Raw genomic sequence first — 21,817 nt, 5'->3', positions numbered from 1 at the left:
ATATATACAGCTGGTACAAAAATTTCCCAGCCCCAAAATGTATTTCTCTTAGTGCACAGAGGGGGAAGCGGCTATGCAGCAATAGGGACTATCCCATCAGAAAACCCTAAACACTGTAAATAAAGAATATACAGAGAAATTGAAATAAGAGAAGCAAGACTTTTGAAAGGGTATTTATTCTAACTGGCATTTCTGTGCCACTACCCTAAAGCAGACTGCCCAGCAAGAGCTACACCTTCTTCAGCCACGTGCTGCTTCTGATCCTTGGACATGGAGATAGATTTTTTTGTCCTTTGGAGCACTTTGCCTGCAAGAGTAACAAGACATGAACATTAACCAGGAATGAAGGTGTTTAATGAACACCTAACTTCTTCATATGCTCTGCCTTGGCCCAGTAACATGATCATATATTCCTTTTGGTTTTCTCTGGCTCCCCAGCAGACACTGGTGCTTCACATACCGCATGTGAAACTGCTATCAAGAATGCCTTTTTTCTGTTCAGTTACAGGGTTTTTTAACACCAATACCATTCATAATGGTGTTGCAGCACATTTGAAAGAGTAGTGCAGCTATTCACAGGCCAGTAAAGGCCTGGGCTGCTTGTTTTCAAGATGCCTAGGTAGACATGTGGTAAAAGGAGTCCAGAATCTGTCCAGTGAGAGTCTGGATATTACCAAGCAACTTCTTGGAAACAAAGAAGGCATCAAGTAACTCCTGGGCTTCCCCAAGTACCTCTGGACAGGGATTTACCCAATTTCAAGTGAAAGCTGTTAAGTTCAGCACCATGACTCACCTGTGAAAATTTTCAACATCCTCCACAGTCTCAGGCAAAACTCTTCCTTTAGTTTCAGGCAGAAGCAGCACCAATCCACCCGCAATCAAACCAAGAACAGCTTTAAAACAGAGGCACAAGGAGCTTGTAAGCATTTATCAATCACTTTCTACTGCCAGACAGAAAGGACTTGTTAATAGCATTTGATTTTGTTCTTCATACAAGATGTGCACCCCAAGCCTCTATATGCAAAACTGCCATGCTGGTACGAAAACAGAGGATGTAGCTGCCCTGTGGAGACAGCACCAAGCCAAGTCCTCTTGTGAGTTATGCACTGAACTAGGACATCTCAAACTGGGCAGATGATCCTTCCTTTACAGACGAAAGAACTCTTTTTAGTGCTAGAGCATGGCAGGAAACACATTCCATTTTTTATGCTATTCATATAAGATTAGAAAATATATAAAGAATGTATTATCTCCTAAACAATGTGATTAACTTCTCCACTGATAATTTATTTTATCTAGTTTGTACATGTTTGGCATATCTATTTTAAATCTACTTAGCACCCTTCTAGATGTCTATTCTGTTAAAATCTGCATATTGCCATTCAAGGTATTTTTCTATAAATAATGTGCTGATCTAAAGATTCATAAAAGTGTTGCAGGCCCTGACCTGAGAGTTTAGGTCACTAGTCTGAAAGACTTATCTTGCATTTATTTACCAGCCGCTTTCCAAATAGCTGGAGAAGAACCAGCTAACAGACTGTGAGAAAAGCTGAAGCATAACAGCCATCCTTGTAGTCCATTAAACAGGCAATTATGTGAAATTCTGGGGTTTGACTGCTGTACAGAGACAATATAACAAAAGAGTAGTAAATCAGCTTTAAATCCATCAAATATTAATCTCATCAAAATTTTTCTCAGCTCTTTGCCATCTGTCAAACATGTATTCAGCTCTAACTTCTTTTAAAATGCAAGGAGAAGTCAAAGGGGCAAGAGAGGCATGAATGCATAAACAAGTGCCAGCTTGTCATAAACTGAAGGCTAAGGCCCTGTAGAGAGCAAGGGGCTTCTGCTGAACTCGGTGGCTTTTCCCTCCCTTTGGAACTTGGGTCCCCCTGCTGCCCCCTCGGAGTGGCCAGCAAGGAGGAAAGGTGGCACTTACTGAAGATGATCAGCGGCAGATTGTGCCAGATTTCCACCAGTCTGTAGACAACGAAGGGGGCGATGATTCCACCAACATCACACAAGGAGGAGCAAACCATCACCCCAAGATTCCTGGTTTGGCAGCAAAGGGCTCATGTTAGCATCAGAGTACTGCAGTTAGCATGGGATGGATCACAACTCTCACCCTTGCACAGGACAAATCCGGGCACTGTGTGGGACTTCAGATCCCTAACCCAACCTGGTTCTCCCAAATTTACCCTTTATTTCCTTCATGTGAGTTTCCCCTTGCCTAAAAGAACCTTTCTTTTCTTTATTAAGCTATCTTTTTAAAGCATTTTAATTGTGTTTCACCTACTTTATATTCAACAGTACTTGTGTAGTTCTGACACATTTGTGGATAATTTAGCATAAAATATAACATACACTTCAGCCTCAACTATTTGTTTCCAGACCAAATGCCAGCTGAGGAGAGGATGCACCTACCTGATGTATGTTGGATAGAGTTCAGTGTTTACAAAGCAAACCATCTCAAAAGCCATTGTAATTCCCATTCTCCCAATGCAACCAGCAATCACTTTTAACCAGTGCATGTCTGCAGAGAAAATACATTCAACACATGTAAAAGCATCCCAGTGATTGAGCAGGTGTCAATTAATACAACACTTATTTTGTGGGGCCTCTGATCCCACACCAGTTGATGTTTTTAAGGGACTTTGTTTCACCTGTGTGAGTGAGGGAATGGGAACAGTCAGCACCACATGAGCAGTGGCAGAGGGACCCTCACAAAGCAGCACAGAGATTCCAGATGACAGGGTGGAGTGCCACCCCAGGGCTTCATTCCAGTGACTTACCCTCTGGGATGAAGACTGCAGCGAGGCAGGCAGCCCCAGCCACCAGGTTTGCCAGAGCCCAGGGGTAGCGCCGCCCAACACGGTCAATGGTGACAATGATGATGAAGGCAGCTGGGAACTCGACAAGTGCAGAGTAGAGGAAATCCAGGTACATGTTCTCAGCAGCCATTCCCATGTGCATGATGAGCCCCTGGTAGACTATGGAGCTGGTGAACCTGGGCAGAGAAGAGCATCCTGGAGTCATTAGTCAGTTGGAGAACAGAGATCTGTGTGCTGATGGTGTTTTCAAATCCAGAGCTTCAAAAACAGCTCTCTAGTGTTATATTCTTACCAGTTGTACATCAAAATGAATGTGTTTTTTCTCATCTGTGGTGTCCTGAAAAGGTCCAACAGTGCAGGCTTCTGCTTTCCACAATCTTCCTCATCAAATTGAATATCCTATGGAAGAGCCAGTACATAGTACATTAAATTTCTTCTGGGAGGAACTGATGGAAGGTACTGTCATGATGTTTACTTATATGCACAAGTAAACCCTGAGCTCACCTTGAAATGAGAAGGCATTGTTTTCCGATTTTTTTTAGCCATATTACTGACAATTTTCATAGCTTTGTCATTTTTTCCTTGAGATATCAGCCACCTGGGAGACTCTGGGAGGCACCTACAATGCAAGTGGATGCCATTATATAACACAACATAAAGCCCACCTAGTGCTCCCGTGTGTGGAAATTTCAGAGAGATTAGATGGAGGCCGACTGATTTTTTTTTTTTTTTTTTTTTTAATATCCTATGGCTGAGACTGGAAGAGGAACAGCTGAGGTAGTGGCTTTAGTCAAAGAGGAGTTTACTAAAGATAAATCAGTGAGGGGCTTTGAGTGAGAGTAGCGTCATCCAGCCCATTCACCACTAACCAGTTCCTCTTAGGGAGCCATTTTTCACTTCTGTCATTACAGGTTAAACAGTAGTAAACAAGTTAGAACTGCTTTATCAATTCAAAAATATGGGAAAAGGAGGACAACAAATTTCTTTCTACTGTTCCTAACCTCTTGACCCATCCAGACAATTTTTCAAATCCAAAGCACTCAAACCAAAAAATATCAATTAAAAAGAGAGGAGAGAAACCAAAATGAAGGCGTACCCAAGTGCTTTTTTTGGTTGGACCAAAAAAAAGTGCAACTTTTTTCCTTAGAAGAACATGCTAACAACCTGTCACAGTTGTGCTAGCATTAGACAATCTCTCAATAATCATATTTTCAGCGTAAGGTCCACTAAGTTATGCCAAGACACCTATTTTCTTTTATGAAATGTTTAAAGAATATAATAAATTATACTAACCCACTTTCCCCCCAGCGTTTTTCAAAGTGTTCTGTTTTTTTAAACACAAGGTCAGATGAGGTGCACAGGCTAGGATTCAACAAGATGTGAGCTTCTGAGGGATCCTATTTCCCTCTCCTTTTGCTGTGAACCTCCTCTGTGCACCAAGAGGAGCGCACACCCAAAAAGGAGCACCCAGTCTCTCTCATATCAAGCCTCAGGAAGCTGGAGCAGCTGGGTTTTTCGGGTCATGGGCAAAGGTACAACAACAACGTGCTTACCAGTAGTAGAGCAGGAGGAAGCAGGTGGGCAGGGTGACGGTGAGCTGCAGCCAGCGCCAGTGAGGGACGGCGTAAGCGATGGCATCGAACAGCAGCAGCCCAACGGAGAAGCCTGTCTGGTAGAGAATCCCCACCGTCCTGCGGTACTCCGGGCCAACCACTTCTGTCACTACAAACGTGCACAGGGACAGGTGAGTGCCATGGCTGCTGCATGGAGGAGAAGCCTGCTGGGGGGTATGCTGAAAGACCAATATGCTATGGTAACATCTTGGAGAAGCTTTGGTAATCATGAGCTTCCTGGAATAATGCCTCCAGACAAAATCCCCTGGTTTGCTTTTCTGGCACCCAGACTCCAGCAGAGAAGAAAACACTGCTCCTGGCCACAGACTGGCCTAAGATATCCAGGAATATCCTCTGCTGTGGAGATCTCAGAGGAAATCAAGCATTTGTCAAAGTGCACAGATGGGGTTTGTTGTGAAATCTAATTTACAACATACATAATGTCTCCAACCCAACAACAAAGCTGAATGTTTCATTTCCACAGTGCAGCCATTCAGCCTGCATCTCACTCCAGGTACATAAGGAAAGCCTGTATCACAGGATGGCACAGAGCTCCCTGGCTAGATTGGGATCACAATTCATCTGCACTTTGCAACTCCACATCACAGCATAGACCCACACCTTAAGTCTTGTCGAGACAGAGTTAAAAGCAAGTATTCCAGTGGGTAGGTACAAGTGCACTCAACATTTTGCAGCCAGTTGTACAATTTCAAGGAAGGAAACTCACCAGGGAAATAACAGTAAGGCATTAATTAGCCACTAAAGAAACATCTGAGTTTTGGAACCACAGATTAGCTAAAACTGCTCAGCCAAATGATGCACAAAGACATCTCCTCAGGCTCAGTAGGACTGAGCCAGAAGCAGCTGAAGGGTAGACAAGTGCCCCAGCAGAGCAGCATAACAAGGTTGTTCTGTCCTTATATCCTTCCCTGGACATTCAATATTGGCCACCCTTAGAGTGAAGATGCAACTTTAAGGGAACTTTGGGGCTGCTTCTGGATAGCATCTTTTTATGAGAGAATTTTAAGAGAACCCAGGAGTAACAAGATGTAACTGAGAGAAAATATCAGGATAGGGCAACTCATTGTCCTGAAAAGGACTCTGTGGTCTAAAATGTCTTAAAGTTCCCCAGTAGAAGGGATGAAGATTTCATGTGCCAGGAAAAGACTTAAGAGGCCAAGCAGGCTTCCAGGAATGCACAGGAAGGAATAATCATGTTTTAGCAGAAGATAGTCTGGACTGTGGGACAGGTGTTTTTATTTTATTTATATTAGACATCTAGATTACTGCATTAACACGACGCCCCCACTGAAAGACTTAATGGAAGTTTAGGGCACTGACTTTTATATTTTTACCACTATCACAAAGAACTGCATCTCTCAGAGATATTTGGTAGAGCCACATGTCATCCTAACCCAGTTAAGATTCTATTAGTCAGCATTTAAAATATTTAATCTGCTGTTTTGGTGATTGCTTGCTGTTGGGTATTTTGGCCAAGAGTGAACTCCACTCCAGAAAAATCAGAGAAGTCCCAGGCAGCTCTACCCTGCACCAGAAAACAGCCCTGAGATGGCCCCAGGCCCAACCTCACCAGCAGACACAGCTGGTGCAGAGCACTGGGAGAGTCATTCACCCAGGCTTGGCTCCTCCATGGCTTAGCCTCTGCCCAGACCAGTGGACACACACAGGTACACAAACACCTTGTCTTTTTATCAGCAAGTACATGCTGTTCTTCAGTTATTTTTATGTTCTGAAGCATCTGTTTGTCCTTCAATGCTCTTTGTATCATAAAAATGCCTCAAGTTTTCCCCACCCTCTGCCTGCTTCTTTAATGGCCTCCTCTGTCACCATCCTGTCTGTGCCTGGGCTGGAAGGGCTGCCTGGGGCTGTCACCTTCCCCAGCAGAGCCTGATGGGGAGCAGAAGAACCATGGGGCCCTGATGGACCTGCAAAGGTGAGCTGCACCACAGAGGAAAGCCTGAGTAGAGGTGAGAGCACTAATATATCACCCCTTGCTCGAGCTTTGAAGGCTACTGTTGTTTCTCTCTAATGACAGTGCTTGAAGACATCCTGAGAAGTCAAAGAGGGAGAAAACTCCTTAATAAAATACCATGGGATATGTTTTTAAGAGGCATTTCTTCAAGATTTTTGGAGTTTTTTCCTTCATCTTCTGCAGCCAGTCTTGCTCCTGGGAGGAAGTCCTGAACTCACCCAGGATGTAGCCTGCAGTCCAGCAGCCCTTGCTGACCAGCCCTTGCAACAACCGGATGATGACTATCCACAGGTAGGTGGGCACAAAGACCAGAAGGATTCCACAGGTAATGCTGGCAAGAATTGTTGTTAGAAGGCAAAATTTACGGCCAAACCTGGATTGGAAAATAATATGCATGAATCAAACCACTAGTCATGGAAGCATTTTGAACTAGTAAGATCTTGCTTTGTATATCTTTGGGGAAAAAAAACCCCGATTTTGCTATGCAAAATAGAGACATGCTTTTTAGTCTTCACCCATTACTCACTTATCTGCTTTTCTATTCCATAAAAAGTTACTGTGGCAGTTGTTCTGCAATTCCACAAAAACTTTCAGTGTAAAAAAAGAATAGTCCCATGTTTACATGTATTACATTGGCAGTGAAAAACAAGTATGGGTTAATTTTATGATTCTGACATTTCTGCATGCACCAGATTTATAAAGGATTTATTAACCACAACCTTAACCTTCAAAACCTTAGTAATGTTTGTGAGTTTGTAATGTGAGTTAGTAATGTTTATAATCTATTTGTGAGTGGGCTGCACTTCACAGCTGGAGCAACTCAGAGCCTGCTGTGCTTCTCCCAGGCAGGAGGGGAACAAGGTGGAAAATGAGCCCTCAGGAACTGGCATTTGTTTCTCTTGAAGCCCAGGTGCCTGAGCCAGGGAGGCTGCTGGCTCTGAACAGGGAGCTAAAGGGATTATCTGCTTTTTCACTGTGACTGCTGCTGCACACATCTGGCAACCTGTGCCAACTCTAAGCTTCTCCAAAGGAAGTAAGATGTCTCCAAGCTGCAGCCACAGAGTGTGAGAGATCAACAGGGAGCTCTAAACCAGCTTTTCCTGGCTGTGGTTAACACCCAAGGGCTCTGATGTGACACAGCAGGAAGTTTAGGGTGTACAGTTCCGAAACAGTCCTGATGGGCTCTGCAGGACTCGCTGAGCAGATCTGTGCTAACCAGCAGGTACAACCTAAAAGGCAGGATACTGGCTCATGCTGCAGCTGAACATCAGGGGGGTGAGCTTATTTTCAGAAGAGCAGAGATGATATCAGTTGCACAACAGTTACCTAAGTTTGGCTGCTGAACATCGATAAGGGAGGTCAGAGGGTTTTACTGTCAGCCCACACATACCTGTCTGCAATGTAGCCAATGTTTATGGAGCCAATAAAAAACCCAGTGTTCACAGCAGACTGAAAGAGATCCAACTTCCAGGAGTCCTCACATACCAGGTCAAACTGAAGGAGCAACCACAGTCAGAGACAAGAGTGAAATGAGGAGCTGGCTCACAGCCACAAGTCTCTCATTTCAGTTAGAGATTTAAACTTGTTTCTGGGTCAATGCCTGTTTTGTCAGCACACAGAAACCCCACTAGGTTAACTAATTGTCCAACATTAAAAACTGGAACAAGCCCTTGAGCAGTTAACTGGCATTTCCCATTCATGTCTCATCTCTCTTTTCTGGGAAGAACATAAGTGAGTTCCTATCTGTCAAAACTGGCACTCTAACCTGTATTGGCCCTCATTGATCAAACCACCCTGGATCGGATGATCATCATTTTTCAAACAGTTTTTTTTTTTTTGTGGCTAATGGTGAACATTTCTAAGCAGTTCTTGTTGCCTCATAGCCTGGCATGGCACAGTAGTCCCTGCAGACCACTCAGGACTAAGTGTGATGCCTTTACTAAAAATATCCTAGATGTCTTCAGAAGCCTGCCTAGTCCTGCTTCCCATGGAGGACTGGCTTCTGGGAGGAGGGTGGAAGTATCTGCATCTGCCCAGAGGCGACAGCATTTTCTCTCTGCTCTGGTCTTTAGCTCGACTGCATTGTTATGTGTGCCTGGAGAGCAGGTATATTGTATGCAGGGCCAAGCTTTATACCACATAGGTACTCATATATTTGCCATCTGGTCTTGTCTTATCTTACTTATAGAAATACATAAAAGCTACTGGAAAGTTATTTCACAAACCTCTCCTAATTTGACTGAGAATTCTTTCCCTTCCTGCTGGTAGCTGGGTTTAACTGAATCTATGCCTCTGTAATCAACACAAAACCAGGTTTTTCTTCTGATGCTCTATGGGACTTCCCATAAGGATATTCTTCCACGTGCAAACTTTTCATTTGGCTGAAGTAACACGGTTTTACACTGCACTATCCTCTCCTTTTCTTAGTAGTCAGAGCAGGGGACAATATATAGCAGAGCCTGAGAAGTTTCACAGAAACTGTCAGTCACTGACAAAAAGCAGAGTTATGTGACATGTCAGGGAAGCAGCACATGGGCCTGGCCTTGCACCCCCTTCAGCAGGAAAAGGAAGAAAACTGATGTGAGTGTGACTGCAGGAACCCACACAGACTGTAAGTGCTCAGCTTCCCACAGCCTCAGGAGATGATGGTGGGAGCATCTGGACCACAGCCTCTGCTGGAGCCTTTTCCAGTGAGTAGCAGTGCAGAAGGGCTGGGTTACCCTCCATGTGAGGTGCCTCACTTCCTCACTTTAATACCTCACAGCCCATAACTGGCTGAAAGAATTCACCTTCAGTGCACCCCCCTCTATCTAGTTCCAAGCTCTTACAAAACTGTGAATGCTGAAGTTGCTAGAGCACAGATCTTACCTTCTCCTGTATTTGTTAGACATACTGAGGAAAGAATCCTGACTGCCACCACCTCTAAACATTTGGTGGAACTTTCTATGATTACATCAAGCTCATCATCCCAGTTACTGGTTTAGTCTTAAAGCAGCTAAACTACTGCAGTAGGGCAAGTAGCTTAAGTACCTCTTTCAGTTTATTCACACTCCTTCCAAGAACACAAAAGTCATTAGCTTTTCTACAGTTTATTCCTGACTTACACTGTTTAACTGTGGGAAACAATTACCTTTCTGCCCCACTGACTGACATTCATTTTTATTTGAAACCAACTTTAAAAGATTGTATTCATTGGAGAAAAAAAAAAAAAAGAAAAAAGAAAGAAAAAAAAAGAAGGGGGTGTGGGAAAGAAATTAGGACCTTTGCATTGGCCAGTTTTGTTTGCAGCACTGCAAGCTGCACTGTTTACATACCTTCCCCATTCGGACCTCTCATGTGACAGGAATTTCATTCAGAACTGGACTTTATCTACCTGGGGATTTATTTGCTGAAATATGCTTTGCTCCCCAGCTGGAGATAAAAGCCTCCTGAGCAGCCAAGGCAACACTTCACAGCAAGGACAGAGGGAAGATGACTAGCAAAGCCCCCGGTGCAAATTCACAGTGAGAGATAATCTCTTCTCCAGGTAAGCAGACGATATTTTAACACAGCCAAGTCTCCACAGACCTCCTCCCACACCCCTCACCTTGTCTGGAACAGAGGGGACAGGGCAAAGGGGGCTGGTTTTACCTCGGTCACGATAGAGCTCCCTTCAGTATCGTAGACCCAGCCATCCCGGCAGGGACCCAGGGGGATGCTGCTCCCATTGCCCACCAGGCTGCCCAGAGGGTCAGTGCAGCTGATGCCGGTTTTCTTCCAGTCCACCTCATACCTCCTGCAGCGGCTGTCGAAGCTGTCCCCATGGCCATCCCAGTGGGGAACTGTGTGATTCAGCTGCTCCTCCAGGCTCCAGCCACACCGCTGGCTCAGCTCAGCCACCCCGGGGCTGAAGCAGCGATGCTCAGGGGTGAATCCAAAGAAGACAACCCCGACATACACTGGGGTGAAGGAAACAGGTAACAAACATAGGACAAGAAAGGTTTGCTTCTGGAACCTGTCAAATTCTCCAACGTGCTCTAAGATGTCATCTAGGTTTGTCATTTTGGCATCAAAACCACCTCAAAAATCTCAACTAGGTCCTCTCTGCAGCACTGATATATTTAGTTGGCAGTATGCAAAGCAATTTAAGTAACAAAGATATTTGACCAAAAGTCAAGACTAACTCTATAAATTATTAAACTACATGTTGCAAGCTTTATTTTTTAGGTTCCATTTGAAATCAGACCTTAATTAACCCAGGGAGAATTTGCATTTAACCCCTAATCAGAGCATTTAAATCTTCCTGTTCTCTGGAAAAGCCCCTGTTGGTTACAGCCCTTCAGCTTTTGTTGGGGGTTTTGGGTTGGTTTTATTGTTTGTTTTCAATTAGGCTAGTTAGGTCCTCAAATACTAGGCATTTTTAAGGAGCAAACATAGATGGAAAATTCTACCAACATACAAGCAATACATGGGTTTAGTGCAGAGTGGCTGGGCACCACATGTGAGCAAAACTTCTTAACCAGGATCCGTAAAAAACAGGTGAGTACACTCTGAAAAAAAATGTCTACACATTGAGCCACAGAGCAGAGAAGGAACAGCTTTTCTGAATACTCCTACATTGTGTGTGTATGGTGTGTCTCCACACTCTTCCATTCCCCAGGAAATGGGAAAACCAAAAGGAAAACCTCTCCCCACCTGTATCAGCGAACACAATTTTCACCTTACCATATTTTTGCAATGATACAAAACAGAAAAAGCATTCACTACAGAATTATGCACTGGGAATAGCTGTGGGAAGCCACAACATACAGTATCTACGGCCAAACCAGCTCTTTTGTACCGCAGGAGGCCTGTAAGACTTCAGGTAGACTTCACTGCAGGCATCTCAAATAAATACAGTTATATCAGGCTCCAGTGGTCCATTGTCCTGCCTATGGATAGATACCAACTACTCCCCTATCTTGCTGACAACAGCGGCCTTCCATCAGAAAGAAAAGCCTAAGTGAAGGTACATTTAAAAGACATTTAAAAAGTGAAAAATTGTCTAGAAAGCAATTTGAATAGCTTAGGCAATGATGAAAAAATTTAAAGACACAATACACTCCCAAAAAATAAACCAGCTTAGAAGGCCATTCTGGCCCAGGCATTGAAACAGAACTTGGTCTCACTGCTCACCAGCCACAGAGCAACAGTGGCCTGAGCAGCTGGGAAAGCTGCTTTGCAGACCAACACTTCAAGATCATTCCCCACATCACACAGATGTGCTTTCTCCTCTCCTGCTTCATCCTCTTCTCCATCAGGAACATCTTATAGCAAGTTAACAAGGACTCCTCTCCTGGCCACTCACAGCTCTGTCACCCCCAGCCAAGCACAGCACCACCCCACACCAGACCTTTGCTTCCCTGGCTTGCAGGAGCTCTATGTGGAGCTGGGGAGCAGAACAGGGACACAGAAGTGCACAGCAGTCACCCCGCTGAGAGCCAGCCCCTGGCAAGCCTTCCTCAGCAGGAGGATGTGTGCAGTCAGCTGAGGCCGAGGGAACTGAAGCCAAAGTCTGCCTGGGAAGTGGGTCAAGCTAAGGCATTAGGCCGCATCTTAAAAACACACCCAAAAACGTCCTACATCGCTTCTTTTCCAGCAGTTGGTAATGGTGTGGCAAAAGTGTCCCTTGAACTAAAAAAGTTATATCCAGACTAGGCCAGTTTTCCCCATTTCCCACCATTCTTTCTGCAGCCAGTCCACAGCGGGCTGGATGGTACGTGCTAGGGGAGTGTCTTAGGGACATTTCCCCAGGAGTCATGCTGCTGACTAGGAGTCATGGCTCTGCCCTGGCTGGCCCAGCCATTTGTACATACTCATCTGGGTACAGAATAGGTTATGCTATTCTCATAACCCTTCCCTCCCTACGGTTGAGTATTCTACTGGGAAAAATAGTCTGGTGAAGCTGGTTATTGATCCAGCTCTAGATGATATAAAATTCAGTCAACCTACCTACAAATACCTAGATAGAAAGTGAGCAGTAGTTCCAAGACCAGGCATTGAAGTCACTCACTGCTGTCAGATGCATATTGTATCATTGACATTGCTCAGATAAGCACCCCCAGACAGAAAAGACTGTTCTACCTAAGCCTGGTTAGGCACAGCCAAAACAAAGAGACCTTGTGACTTTACACAGGAGAAATAATTTCATGCAGTGGGTTCATGGATCAAAACTCCAAAATGCCAGCCCTGATGACTTGGGGAAGGCAAGCAGAAATCTCCAGCATGCATTGAGAGAACTGTTGTAATGATAACTGATAGTATTAAAAATACACCATCAAGCCTCTCATTTCCCCAAGCTCACCTAACTCTAAATATGAAAAATGCCGATTTAAGTTTGAAAAGATGCAGCTTAAACCAAACGGATTTACAGCTCCATGGGTAACAATACAAGAGGAAGAAAACCCAAATCTGATAAAAGAAAGAGTACACCAGCAGGGCCTACCTATATATTCTGATCTTTGTCATCATACACTGGCTCTCATTTTGATTAACATGACTGAGGTATTAACCACCACAGCAGAAAAGGGTCTCACCAGGCTGAGCAGCATGCAGACTAATGTAAGAAAGATTCCAGACCTGAGATGTGGGATTTGGAATACCCACTTCATATCTTTTATTGAAATTGCTGAATACCTTATATTACACTATTTTGATTCAAAATGGAGTTTTTATAAAAAGAAACCATTGTTGAAACTGAGTAAGCCAGCCAAAAGGAGCAACAAAAAGTTTCAAAAAGTTCTGACCAATGCATGTTCTTATACAATGCTTTGAAACACTATCATTGTCCATAATTTTATTTAGGAAACACCTGGGGAAGAGCAAGTAGAGAAAAACTGACTTGCATTCATTACCAGCAACATCTCAAATCAATGACTGTGGCCAGGATCATAGCATACAAACTAGAAATTAGGCTATCAGAAAACATTGGCCCAAATTTATTTTCTTGAAATTAATCTCTTGAAACCAGAGAGAAGCATTATGCAGACTAGGGCTCCTCTAGTCCTTGGGATTTTCTTGGTGATGACAAACTGGGTAGTGCAGATTGTATGATAGGAACTCTGCCTCTATGTCCTTGAAAACTCTGGTCTTCTGTGCAGTCAGCCTAGTCCAGCCATAATCAAGGAGGGAAAAAAAAAATCTTTGGGTGCTTGTCAGCTGCTAGGCAAATACTGATGAAGTCAGTCATATGACCAGTACCAAAAAGAAAAATCTCATGCGAAGAACAGCAACCATTTCAGGCTAAAGCTATACAGAATTGTACCTTTCAATCCACACCTTCGAACCAATGATCTGTTTAAATTAGAATGGATATTCAAATTTACAGGATAAATTAGACCAGTTCCAAAATTTACATCAAGTCATCCCAAAACACAAAAGTTACACTTTTCCTTCTCTCACAATGGGTGAACCCATAGAATAATACCCTGCCGGCAGGAAGAACATGTTACTATTAAGCAAACCTGAGTAGTGAGGATCAATAAATACAAGGAGTTAAAATGATAGTAGTCAGATAACTTGAGTCTCAGAAGCCAGGGGCTTCATTGAGCCTTAATCCTTTCATTTCAAAGGCTTCTCTTTTTTAAGCAAGCATTTAACATCTATGCTGAGACTTAAAAAAAAAAAAAAAAACTGTCCTGGCTAGAGAGAGTCAACAAACTCAGCCAACTGGATATCAGAAATCCAGTCATTGCTGAACAGATCATTGTAAACAACCAAGGAATCCTTCTCTTCTTCCCTTTTAAATGGTTTCTTGTTAAAGGCAAAATTCAGAAAAATCTTTCAGGCTGAAGTCCTCGTATTTGGTTGGAAATGTTGTCCCGTTATATATAATCTCTCTATATATATTTGATTAGGCACAAGAGGGGTTATTAAATATTCAACAAGTCCTCATCACTATCATCATGAAACGATACTGTGTTTGTAAAGTTCTGTGCCTGCTGCTGGCCTATTGCTTTCCTTCCCTTTCCTCCGTTCAGTAAATAAGATTTGTTATCACTGCCAAGACTGTGTGCCTTCTTTTGTGGGTGCTTGCTTTTGTCTATTCCTCTTCCTGTCTGGATCTTTACATCTGGAATGGTTAACACTTCATCCTCACTGTCCAGGTCATCCACATGGAGAGAGGTAAGGGCTTCAGATGTAACAGACTTGGTAGCAATGTGACCATTCTCCTGCCCTCCTTTTGCTGTTCTTGGATTTGGTGCTGCGACTTCTTCCATAAGCCACTCTGTCTCATTCTCATTAGCTTCTTCTTCATTGTTTATCTGCAAGAAAAGAAAAGAGGAGACTGCATCTGCCACTCCACACTGACACACACTGATCTCCCCAGTCATCAGACCCCACAGCAGACATGGCCTTGGTTTAACACAGCTGTGAGGTAACACTGCAAGAGCATCACTTTTCACTGTGCTGAAACAGACTTTGTTCTCTCCTTGCACATTTACATGGTATTTGGCAATTTATGGACTGCTCTTAATTTCTTCAACTCTTCTTTTTCCATTTCACAATATAAATATACATTTAATCTCAGCTATGTGGCTTTCCCAATGTCCCACAGTATGGCTTCCATGCACTAAAAGAACTAGAAATTAAGGGGGTTATTTATTCATTAACAAAAGCTTCATATTAATTTTTTTTTCACTATATTACCTTTGTGTATTTGTAGGAAACACCAGATGATCTTCTGCAACAGTTTGTTATCTTGTTTATTACGATTTCCCTAAAGAAAGGGAAGAATACTACATCAGGAAGACTATATCCACTTACTAGCCCTCACTTTTCTTCAATGGATTTTTACCATCTACATAAGCATGTCAACAAGTGAGCTGCAAACTATCACATTGACCTGAACCACTAATTAAATTCAGTCTGGAATGAGGTACATCTTCCCCCTTGCCACAGCTTCAGGGTGACTGCTCTGAAACCCCTCTGGCCTTCATGTCTAAGGGAAAAACACCCCAAAAGCTGTCTGGAAAGCAGAGGAACAGCAGGACTTGCACTCGTGCCTTGGTGCTGTTGTATGGAACTAGCCTGACTCCATAAAAGGGGAAGGATATCAAACACTAACAATATTGTCATGCTGTTTTATGCTCCTTAATTAACAGTTGCCCACAACAGAGGATAGCCCAACTCAGCTGTACACCCCAGCCCTCTTTACATGAGCCTTCAAACAGTAATGGAGAATTTGAAGGAACCAATACTTTGACAATTGATGCTACCAACTGAAAAACAGAACCCAAATTTCTAAAGTTCACTATTTCCCTTTCACTTTTGGCAGAAAACCAAGTCCTGACAAAGCCCTTAACAAAGCCCTCAATAAGCCCAAGTCCTAAAGCCTCTTAGTAATTGCTTACCTCCTCTCTTTTTTGTAGAACAGCAAAATTATGAGACACGCAGTGAGAACAACCAGGAGGACACTCAGCACAGCACCAACAGCCTGGCTTCTCCTTGAAAGACCTTTATGTATTTGGGTCTCCTCATCTGTCTGGTGCTGATTGTTTCCTGGATCACTGGTTGATCTAGCAATGTAAATTCAAAAGTAAATCAAAAAGTTATTGACTGTCCTGTCAATCTAACCTAACAGCTGTATGAATTGAATTTAGGGGATTTCATCTAAGTGAAAAACAACATGAAAAACACAAATGTCTGTAGTGTGCCAACAGCCTGGTATGCTATCAAATAGTGAATGAAACTACAGTCAAGACTGCAGAGCACAATTAAGCACTCCAGAGCTTATACAGCAGCAGTTATCCATACAAAGCTGCTATTTCAGAACCAAATCGGCACTTGAGCAAGCTGCAAAGCTACAAAATAATCTAGCTTTCAGCTGACCATGACTGCATAGACCAAACTCCCTCAGTCAGAATCAAGAGTTTCCCTGTGCTTTCAAGCTAGCATCCAGAAGGTAAAGACTCCTAGAAGTAGTCAATCCATTTTTCACAGTGAGGTTGCCCTACATGTCAAGAATGTTGTAAGCACTTAGATACAGACACTCTGCTTTTAACGCTGTCCCCTCACCAATCAGTAGATTAGCTGATCAGATTTCATTGCAGAAATACTTCATTATTCCTTTAACACCTGTAATGGTTTTCCATTCCAAGCTAAAGAAGTGGGCAGACAGAGGGGAAGGCCAGTCTTTGTCACAGCTTCAAAGTTTTCCAAACAATAAGACAAAGGGGACCAAACACCTCACCCACAAACTGTTTGCTCTTCTTAGTAACATGAAACAGCATGTTCTGTCAGCTACAGTAGGTTTTACTTAGTGAGAACAACAATCTTAACTCCAGTGTGCCTCTCCAGCTTTAGGTCCAGATCAGTTTGCCAAGCTTTAATTTAGTGGTCATGTGCCAAACACTGCATACATGATCATCAATTCATCTATGAGGCTACTGCTTTTTTTTGGCTTTTCCCCTTTTCCCAATCACTGTGTCGAACAAATACAAAAAAGCCTTTAGCCGAGAAGTGCTGACAAAAGCTGCTTTCAGAAAATGGTTAACTACTCACATTAATGGGCACACAGCAGATGTGTACCAGGTAAATAAATACTGGCAATCTGCTGTCTCATGAAGGAATTCAGGGATGCCTTCCTTTGCTTGTGGATCGCAGTGGAAAAATATGGTTGAAGACACAAACTTTGATTTATCTTTACCACATCTGGAGTCAGATGAAAATATGACATCCAAATCATCATCTACAATGAGAAGAAAACCTTGTAGTTTACCACTTCCTTGAGAACAGTCTATTTACACTAGACCCTGGAAACAAAAGTAGCTAGGCTAGAGGAAATCATTGCTTATGCAGCACGAGCACAGAGTGAAACAGAGGAAACAGGAGACCAAAGTCTTCTATCTTGCATTGCTCTTAGCAAAGTCTTCCAACTTCAAGTCTTTCAGTCTTCAAGTGTCAAGCCCAAACCCCTGTTAAGGCCATATCTGCAATTTAGCTTACACAGCAAGAAAAAAGCAATCTAAATTATGCTAGACAGACTTTGGATAGCTTTACAGAAACGGATTAGCATGGACGTTGTGAACCAAGAACCATTATCTGATGAAGCAATTCACAGAATATCAAGCAATTCTGTCTGGTGAGCGAGTACTTACCATCAACATAATATTTGGCATTTCTGGCAGAACCAACTCTCCGAAAGCGCCGTTCATTAGTTTTCACCTGGCAGATGTTTGCTCCAAAGCATTCTGGGGAACTTGAGTTTCTTATACCAGAAAGTTGAATTTCATATACGTATTTGTCACCATTTGTCCTTATGTCACCAGAAGCTGTGTAGTTCCTGAGGAAACAGAGGGCAAGTCTGTTCTTAAGTCTAAACTCACAGGTTGGGGTTATTCCCAAGACATAAGACTGGCAACAGTGGTAGATGCTATCACTGGCTGATCCCAGAGCAAGCTGAGTGACTGATTCAGCAATCAGAAAATATGAGGGACTGTGGCTTCCTCCCTGAATGTTAGAAATTAGGATTATATTCAGCATAAATATAAGCCTTAGCAAGCACAGAAAGCAAACTTTTCCAGCTATACTGCCCTCACTGTGTGAGTGAATATAAATACCTCCAAAGGTTTTGATTTAGGGGGGCTAGAATTTACTAATTTAGGGAAACTAGAAGCTGGACAATAATTTTTTTTAACTGATTTAGAAGGCTAGGGATTGGATAATGATTTACTAAGATTTGCTTGCTGAATCATTTGCTTAATGATTTTGTGCCTACCTAGTAACAGGGAGGATATAGAGAGGAAAGCCAAATAATTGTGAAAAACTACTGAGTGTGACTAAACATCCTGCCCTCGGACCCCAGAACTAGTACCAGTTAGTTCTCAGGCTTGGACTTGGACCAAGAGCCAAGGGAGCATGTGCAAGGGAACAGGGTGAAGAGTTCATCCTGAGGAAGACTACTAACTTTGTCCCTCATTTATCTTTAGGACCCTCGCCCACAATTAATCCATGACACTGCACTTGCGCCAGCGTACTTAAATGAACTTTGAACTCATTATAATACGAAGCAGGGATAGGTAATGAATATGTATAGGAGCACTGTGTAACCATGCATACATAACCTGCAACCTAATATAAACCAAGTGAAGTTCTGCTGACAGCATGCATGCCTTTGGAGGGGCTACCCCCCATGCACCCCAGCTGGAATAAACGCATACCTACTTCATAACTATTTGAGTTGTGGAGTCAGTCCACACCTCAGTTTAAGATAAACTGCAGACAAAAGCATGATTCAGTGGCTCATACACACTACTGACTGTGAGAACCACATGGTGTGCTCTGCAGCTATGATAAATGGCACAGCTTAGCAATCTTCTTCAGAAGGGTAACTAATTCTACCATTCTGTTGTTTTCGGGGGTTGTTTGTGGTTTTTTTTTTACTCACTTGTAATAAACATTCCCTAAAGAAAAGTTTTTCCCAGTTGCAGGATTAATGACTGTACCATCCACCACCTCTACCTCCTGCGGCTTCACAGCACAAGCTGCACGTGTGTCCCATGTGATGTAGTAAGCACAGTTTTCTTCATCAAACCTACCAGATAAAAGATAGAGCTTATGATTGCAGGAAAGAGTAACAAGTTTTAGCATCCTGAGAAAGGGAAAAGACAACAACTAGCCCTCATGTGACAATGTCCTGCCTAAGCATCACACTGAGAGAGTAAAAATAGTCAAGTAGCACTCAAAAAAGCCACCTGAAGAATTACACTGGACTTTTCTGCAGCTTCAAGATTTTAGAAGACCTGGCTGCACCTGAACTTCCTACTGAAAACTCCAGAATTCCCATAGTGTATCTAAGGGCATTATCAATATGTTTTAGCTAGCAAACATATCAAGCTCCTTTTTTGAAGCATGTTAAACCTGCCTTTTATTTAAGCAGGACAAGAAGTATAAGTTAGCATCCTGGTTCTGGCCAGGACACAGTTAATTTTTGCAGCAGCCAGGAGGGGCCATGGCCAGGACCCAGAGGTTATTCTATACCACCTCACATCATGGCCAGGGACAGGGGAAGGACATCTTTTCCAGGGAGAAGGCATCCCTCCTGGTCCAGCACAGCATGGCAAAGGGACCCAGGCCATGTATTGTTGTCTCTGTGCAAATCATTCTTCTCTATGTTGCATTCTCTGTCATTACTATTATTTCTGTTACTGCTTGTTTTCTTATTTCATTTCTGTTTCCAGTAAATTGTTCTTATCTCAACTCAGGATCTTTGCTTTCTGTACCTCTACTTCTCCTTTCCAGCCCTCCTCAGGGGAAAGGCAGGAGCAAGCAGTGTGTAATTTCAGTGGGAGCACTGAATTAGAGAATACCATTCCTAAACCATGACAGCTAGTCAGAATTTGCTACCTAATTCTTTGACTCATACAGAGTATTTTGTTCAGTTTCCCAATTCTACAAGCAATATAGAGTTAATAATATTGAGACTAAGCAAAAAGTCCTCAAGCTTTCTTTGTATCTGTGATCATGCAAATATACACCTCATTTTAGATAGCTTCTGGTTAAATACACTGTATTGAGGCAACAATAAAACAGGTTTTATTAGCTCAATCCCTTACCTACAGTAAATGTTCTTTAATAAACAGATTTTGAAGAGTTAAGAGTGGTTGTACTATGCCATTGGCCACTGACACTGAAAACAACAGCATCCAAGCCATTGTCAGATCTATTTTGGAAGCAGAATGCTTAATTTTTTCCCAGAAATGTTAAGATAAATACAAAATACAATGTTTATGGAAATGGACAATTGCACAAACTCCAGAATATCCATGCCTTGCAAGTACAGACCAAGGATTATTTTAGGGACTGTCCAACAGAGCAGACAGTCCCTGTCCTGAGACTTAAGGGTTTACTAGAGAGGTACAAAGGAATCAGCCATGAAGATCAGTGGTATGTAAGTTTATTACTCACCTCTGCAGCATGGGCATGCCTACTGTTCTTGCACATTTGAGTTCTATAATTGTTGTTACTTTCTTATTTTTCCTACATTCTTGCCCACTGGAATAACTAATATACACTGTATCACCTAGAAGAAAAGAACAGTGACCAAAGGTTTTTGTTAGCAGCTGTCAGAAATTTCCTTTATTTATTCCCTAGACTTCCTTACTTCTAGTATTCTTTTCCCCTGCATAGACCATCTATCAATTACAGTAATTCAAGGCATTCACACTAGTGATTATTTAAAAATCACTCCTCAAACACCTTTGTCCTTACATTGTACTCTGTGCTCAGGACACCAGTATGGCCATAACAAATATTTACATTTAAGATTTTTTTTTTTTTAACATAAATGAAGATACCTCTTTATAAATGAACTCAGGCAATGAACACAAGCAATATACACCTTTACTTTTGTAAATGGATAGAAAATTTCCCTGAGCACCAATTTGAAAAATATTCCTTAAACTAAAAGCTTGAGTAAAGTTGAGATTTTGTTTTTATTTTCCTAAAAGTGAAGCCAATTAATCATCCTTCACATACTGCTTTAATTGAAGAAGCGAGTAGATGCAGAGTAAGTCTTTTCAAACTGGATGAACAAAAATTATCTCCCCTCTCGCAATTACAGAATCACAGATTGGTGGAGGTTGGAAGGGACCGCTGGAGGTCACCTGGTCCAAACCCCCTGCTCAAGTGGGGTCACTTGGAGCCAGCTATCCAGGACCATGTCCAGACAGCCTTTGAATATCTCCAAGGTAGGAAACTCCACAACCTCTTTAGAAAATCTGTGCCAATGTTTGGGTATCATCACTGTAAAAAATGGGTTTCTTGATGTTCAGACATGTATTTCATTTCTTACCATTTTAATGACAACACTGTTTATTTGCTTCAATATTTTCTCATGGCTTAAATATCACATTCCGGTTTTGTTTTTAAACAGAAGATTCACTGACAAAGATACTTCAAAACAAAGGCTTCAGCATAATTTAAATCTTACAGCCTGGCTATAGTAGTTCTTAAACCTTTAATCTCTAGCTCCATACAGATACAAAAAGTAACTCCACCTGTCACATTCAGCTTCTGTGTATGAACAAGTCCAAGAACTTGAACATCTCCATTGTTGCTTCTCCTGCAAATACTGGCTCTTTCAGGGCAGCCTGTGGGTCCCTCATGTACCCTCTGACAGAGATTCACATAGTACCTATACAGAACATAGCAGACAAAACCTCTTTAAAATTAATTTAGGCTAAACTGACGAAGTGATACACAAACTTCAGAATTCTCACGGGAAGCTAAGACAGCTTGGAAGAAACTAAATCTCAAATTAGCTGACAGAATAAAGCATGTACTAATTGGCAGATTACTTCTATCATTTTCAAGTAAAGGACTGTACAAAAAAAATAATTGATCATTTATCAGATTAGGTC

The 21,817-nt window shown here is 42.4% G+C and overlaps 2 protein-coding genes across 2 annotated transcripts in view; both read right to left on the bottom strand.

The window, feature by feature from the left end:
• Positions 1 to 160: 160 nt before the first annotated feature.
• LOC146439768 (solute carrier family 22 member 2-like) lies at positions 161 to 12,260 on the bottom strand. Its single transcript, XM_085055881.1, has 11 exons — positions 10,068 to 12,260; positions 7,828 to 7,931; positions 6,656 to 6,810; positions 4,385 to 4,553; positions 3,336 to 3,450; positions 3,124 to 3,230; positions 2,793 to 3,007; positions 2,425 to 2,533; positions 1,940 to 2,052; positions 794 to 893; positions 161 to 307 (listed from the first exon to the last, which is right to left on the bottom strand). Exons 1-11 carry the CDS (start codon positions 10,476 to 10,478, stop codon positions 241 to 243), a joined length of 1,665 nt encoding a protein of 554 aa, XP_084912007.1. The 5' UTR covers positions 10,479 to 12,260; the 3' UTR covers positions 161 to 240.
• A 775-nt stretch (positions 12,261 to 13,035) lies between these two features.
• IGF2R (insulin like growth factor 2 receptor) overlaps positions 13,036 to 21,817 on the bottom strand; it is a 58,616-nt gene continuing 49,834 nt past the window's right edge. The window contains exons 41-48 of the mRNA XM_085055880.1: positions 21,455 to 21,591; positions 20,364 to 20,478; positions 18,844 to 18,990; positions 17,555 to 17,739; positions 16,959 to 17,145; positions 15,809 to 15,973; positions 15,105 to 15,174; positions 13,036 to 14,719 (exon numbers count right to left, since the gene is read on the bottom strand). Coding sequence (XP_084912006.1) covers positions 14,327 to 14,719; positions 15,105 to 15,174; positions 15,809 to 15,973; positions 16,959 to 17,145; positions 17,555 to 17,739; positions 18,844 to 18,990; positions 20,364 to 20,478; positions 21,455 to 21,591 — 1,399 coding nt within the window. The 3' untranslated portion in view covers positions 13,036 to 14,326. The remainder of the gene's footprint in view (positions 14,720 to 15,104; positions 15,175 to 15,808; positions 15,974 to 16,958; positions 17,146 to 17,554; positions 17,740 to 18,843; positions 18,991 to 20,363; positions 20,479 to 21,454; positions 21,592 to 21,817) is intronic.

Source organism: Lichenostomus cassidix, chromosome 3, assembly GCF_008360975.1.
Source record: "Lichenostomus cassidix isolate B80296 chromosome 3, HeHo_3.0, whole genome shotgun sequence".
In the NCBI taxonomy this organism is placed as follows: Eukaryota; Metazoa; Chordata; class Aves; order Passeriformes; family Meliphagidae; genus Lichenostomus; species Lichenostomus cassidix.
This window is presented reverse-complemented; position numbering and strand designations above follow the sequence as displayed.

Excerpts from the sequence above, each read along its gene's own strand:
- LOC146439768 (XM_085055881.1), bottom strand. The coding sequence starts at position 10,478 with ATGACAAACCTAGATGACATCTTAGAGCACGTTGGAGAATTTGACAGG. Across the intron at positions 3,451-4,384 it reads TTCCTCCTGCTCTACTACTG|GTGCCTCCCAGAGTCTCCCA; the intron begins GTAAGCACGTTG and ends CTTGCATTGTAG. Across the intron at positions 894-1,939 it reads TCTGCCGCTGATCATCTTCA|CTGTTCTTGGTTTGATTGCG; the intron begins GTAAGTGCCACC and ends TCTGTTTTAAAG.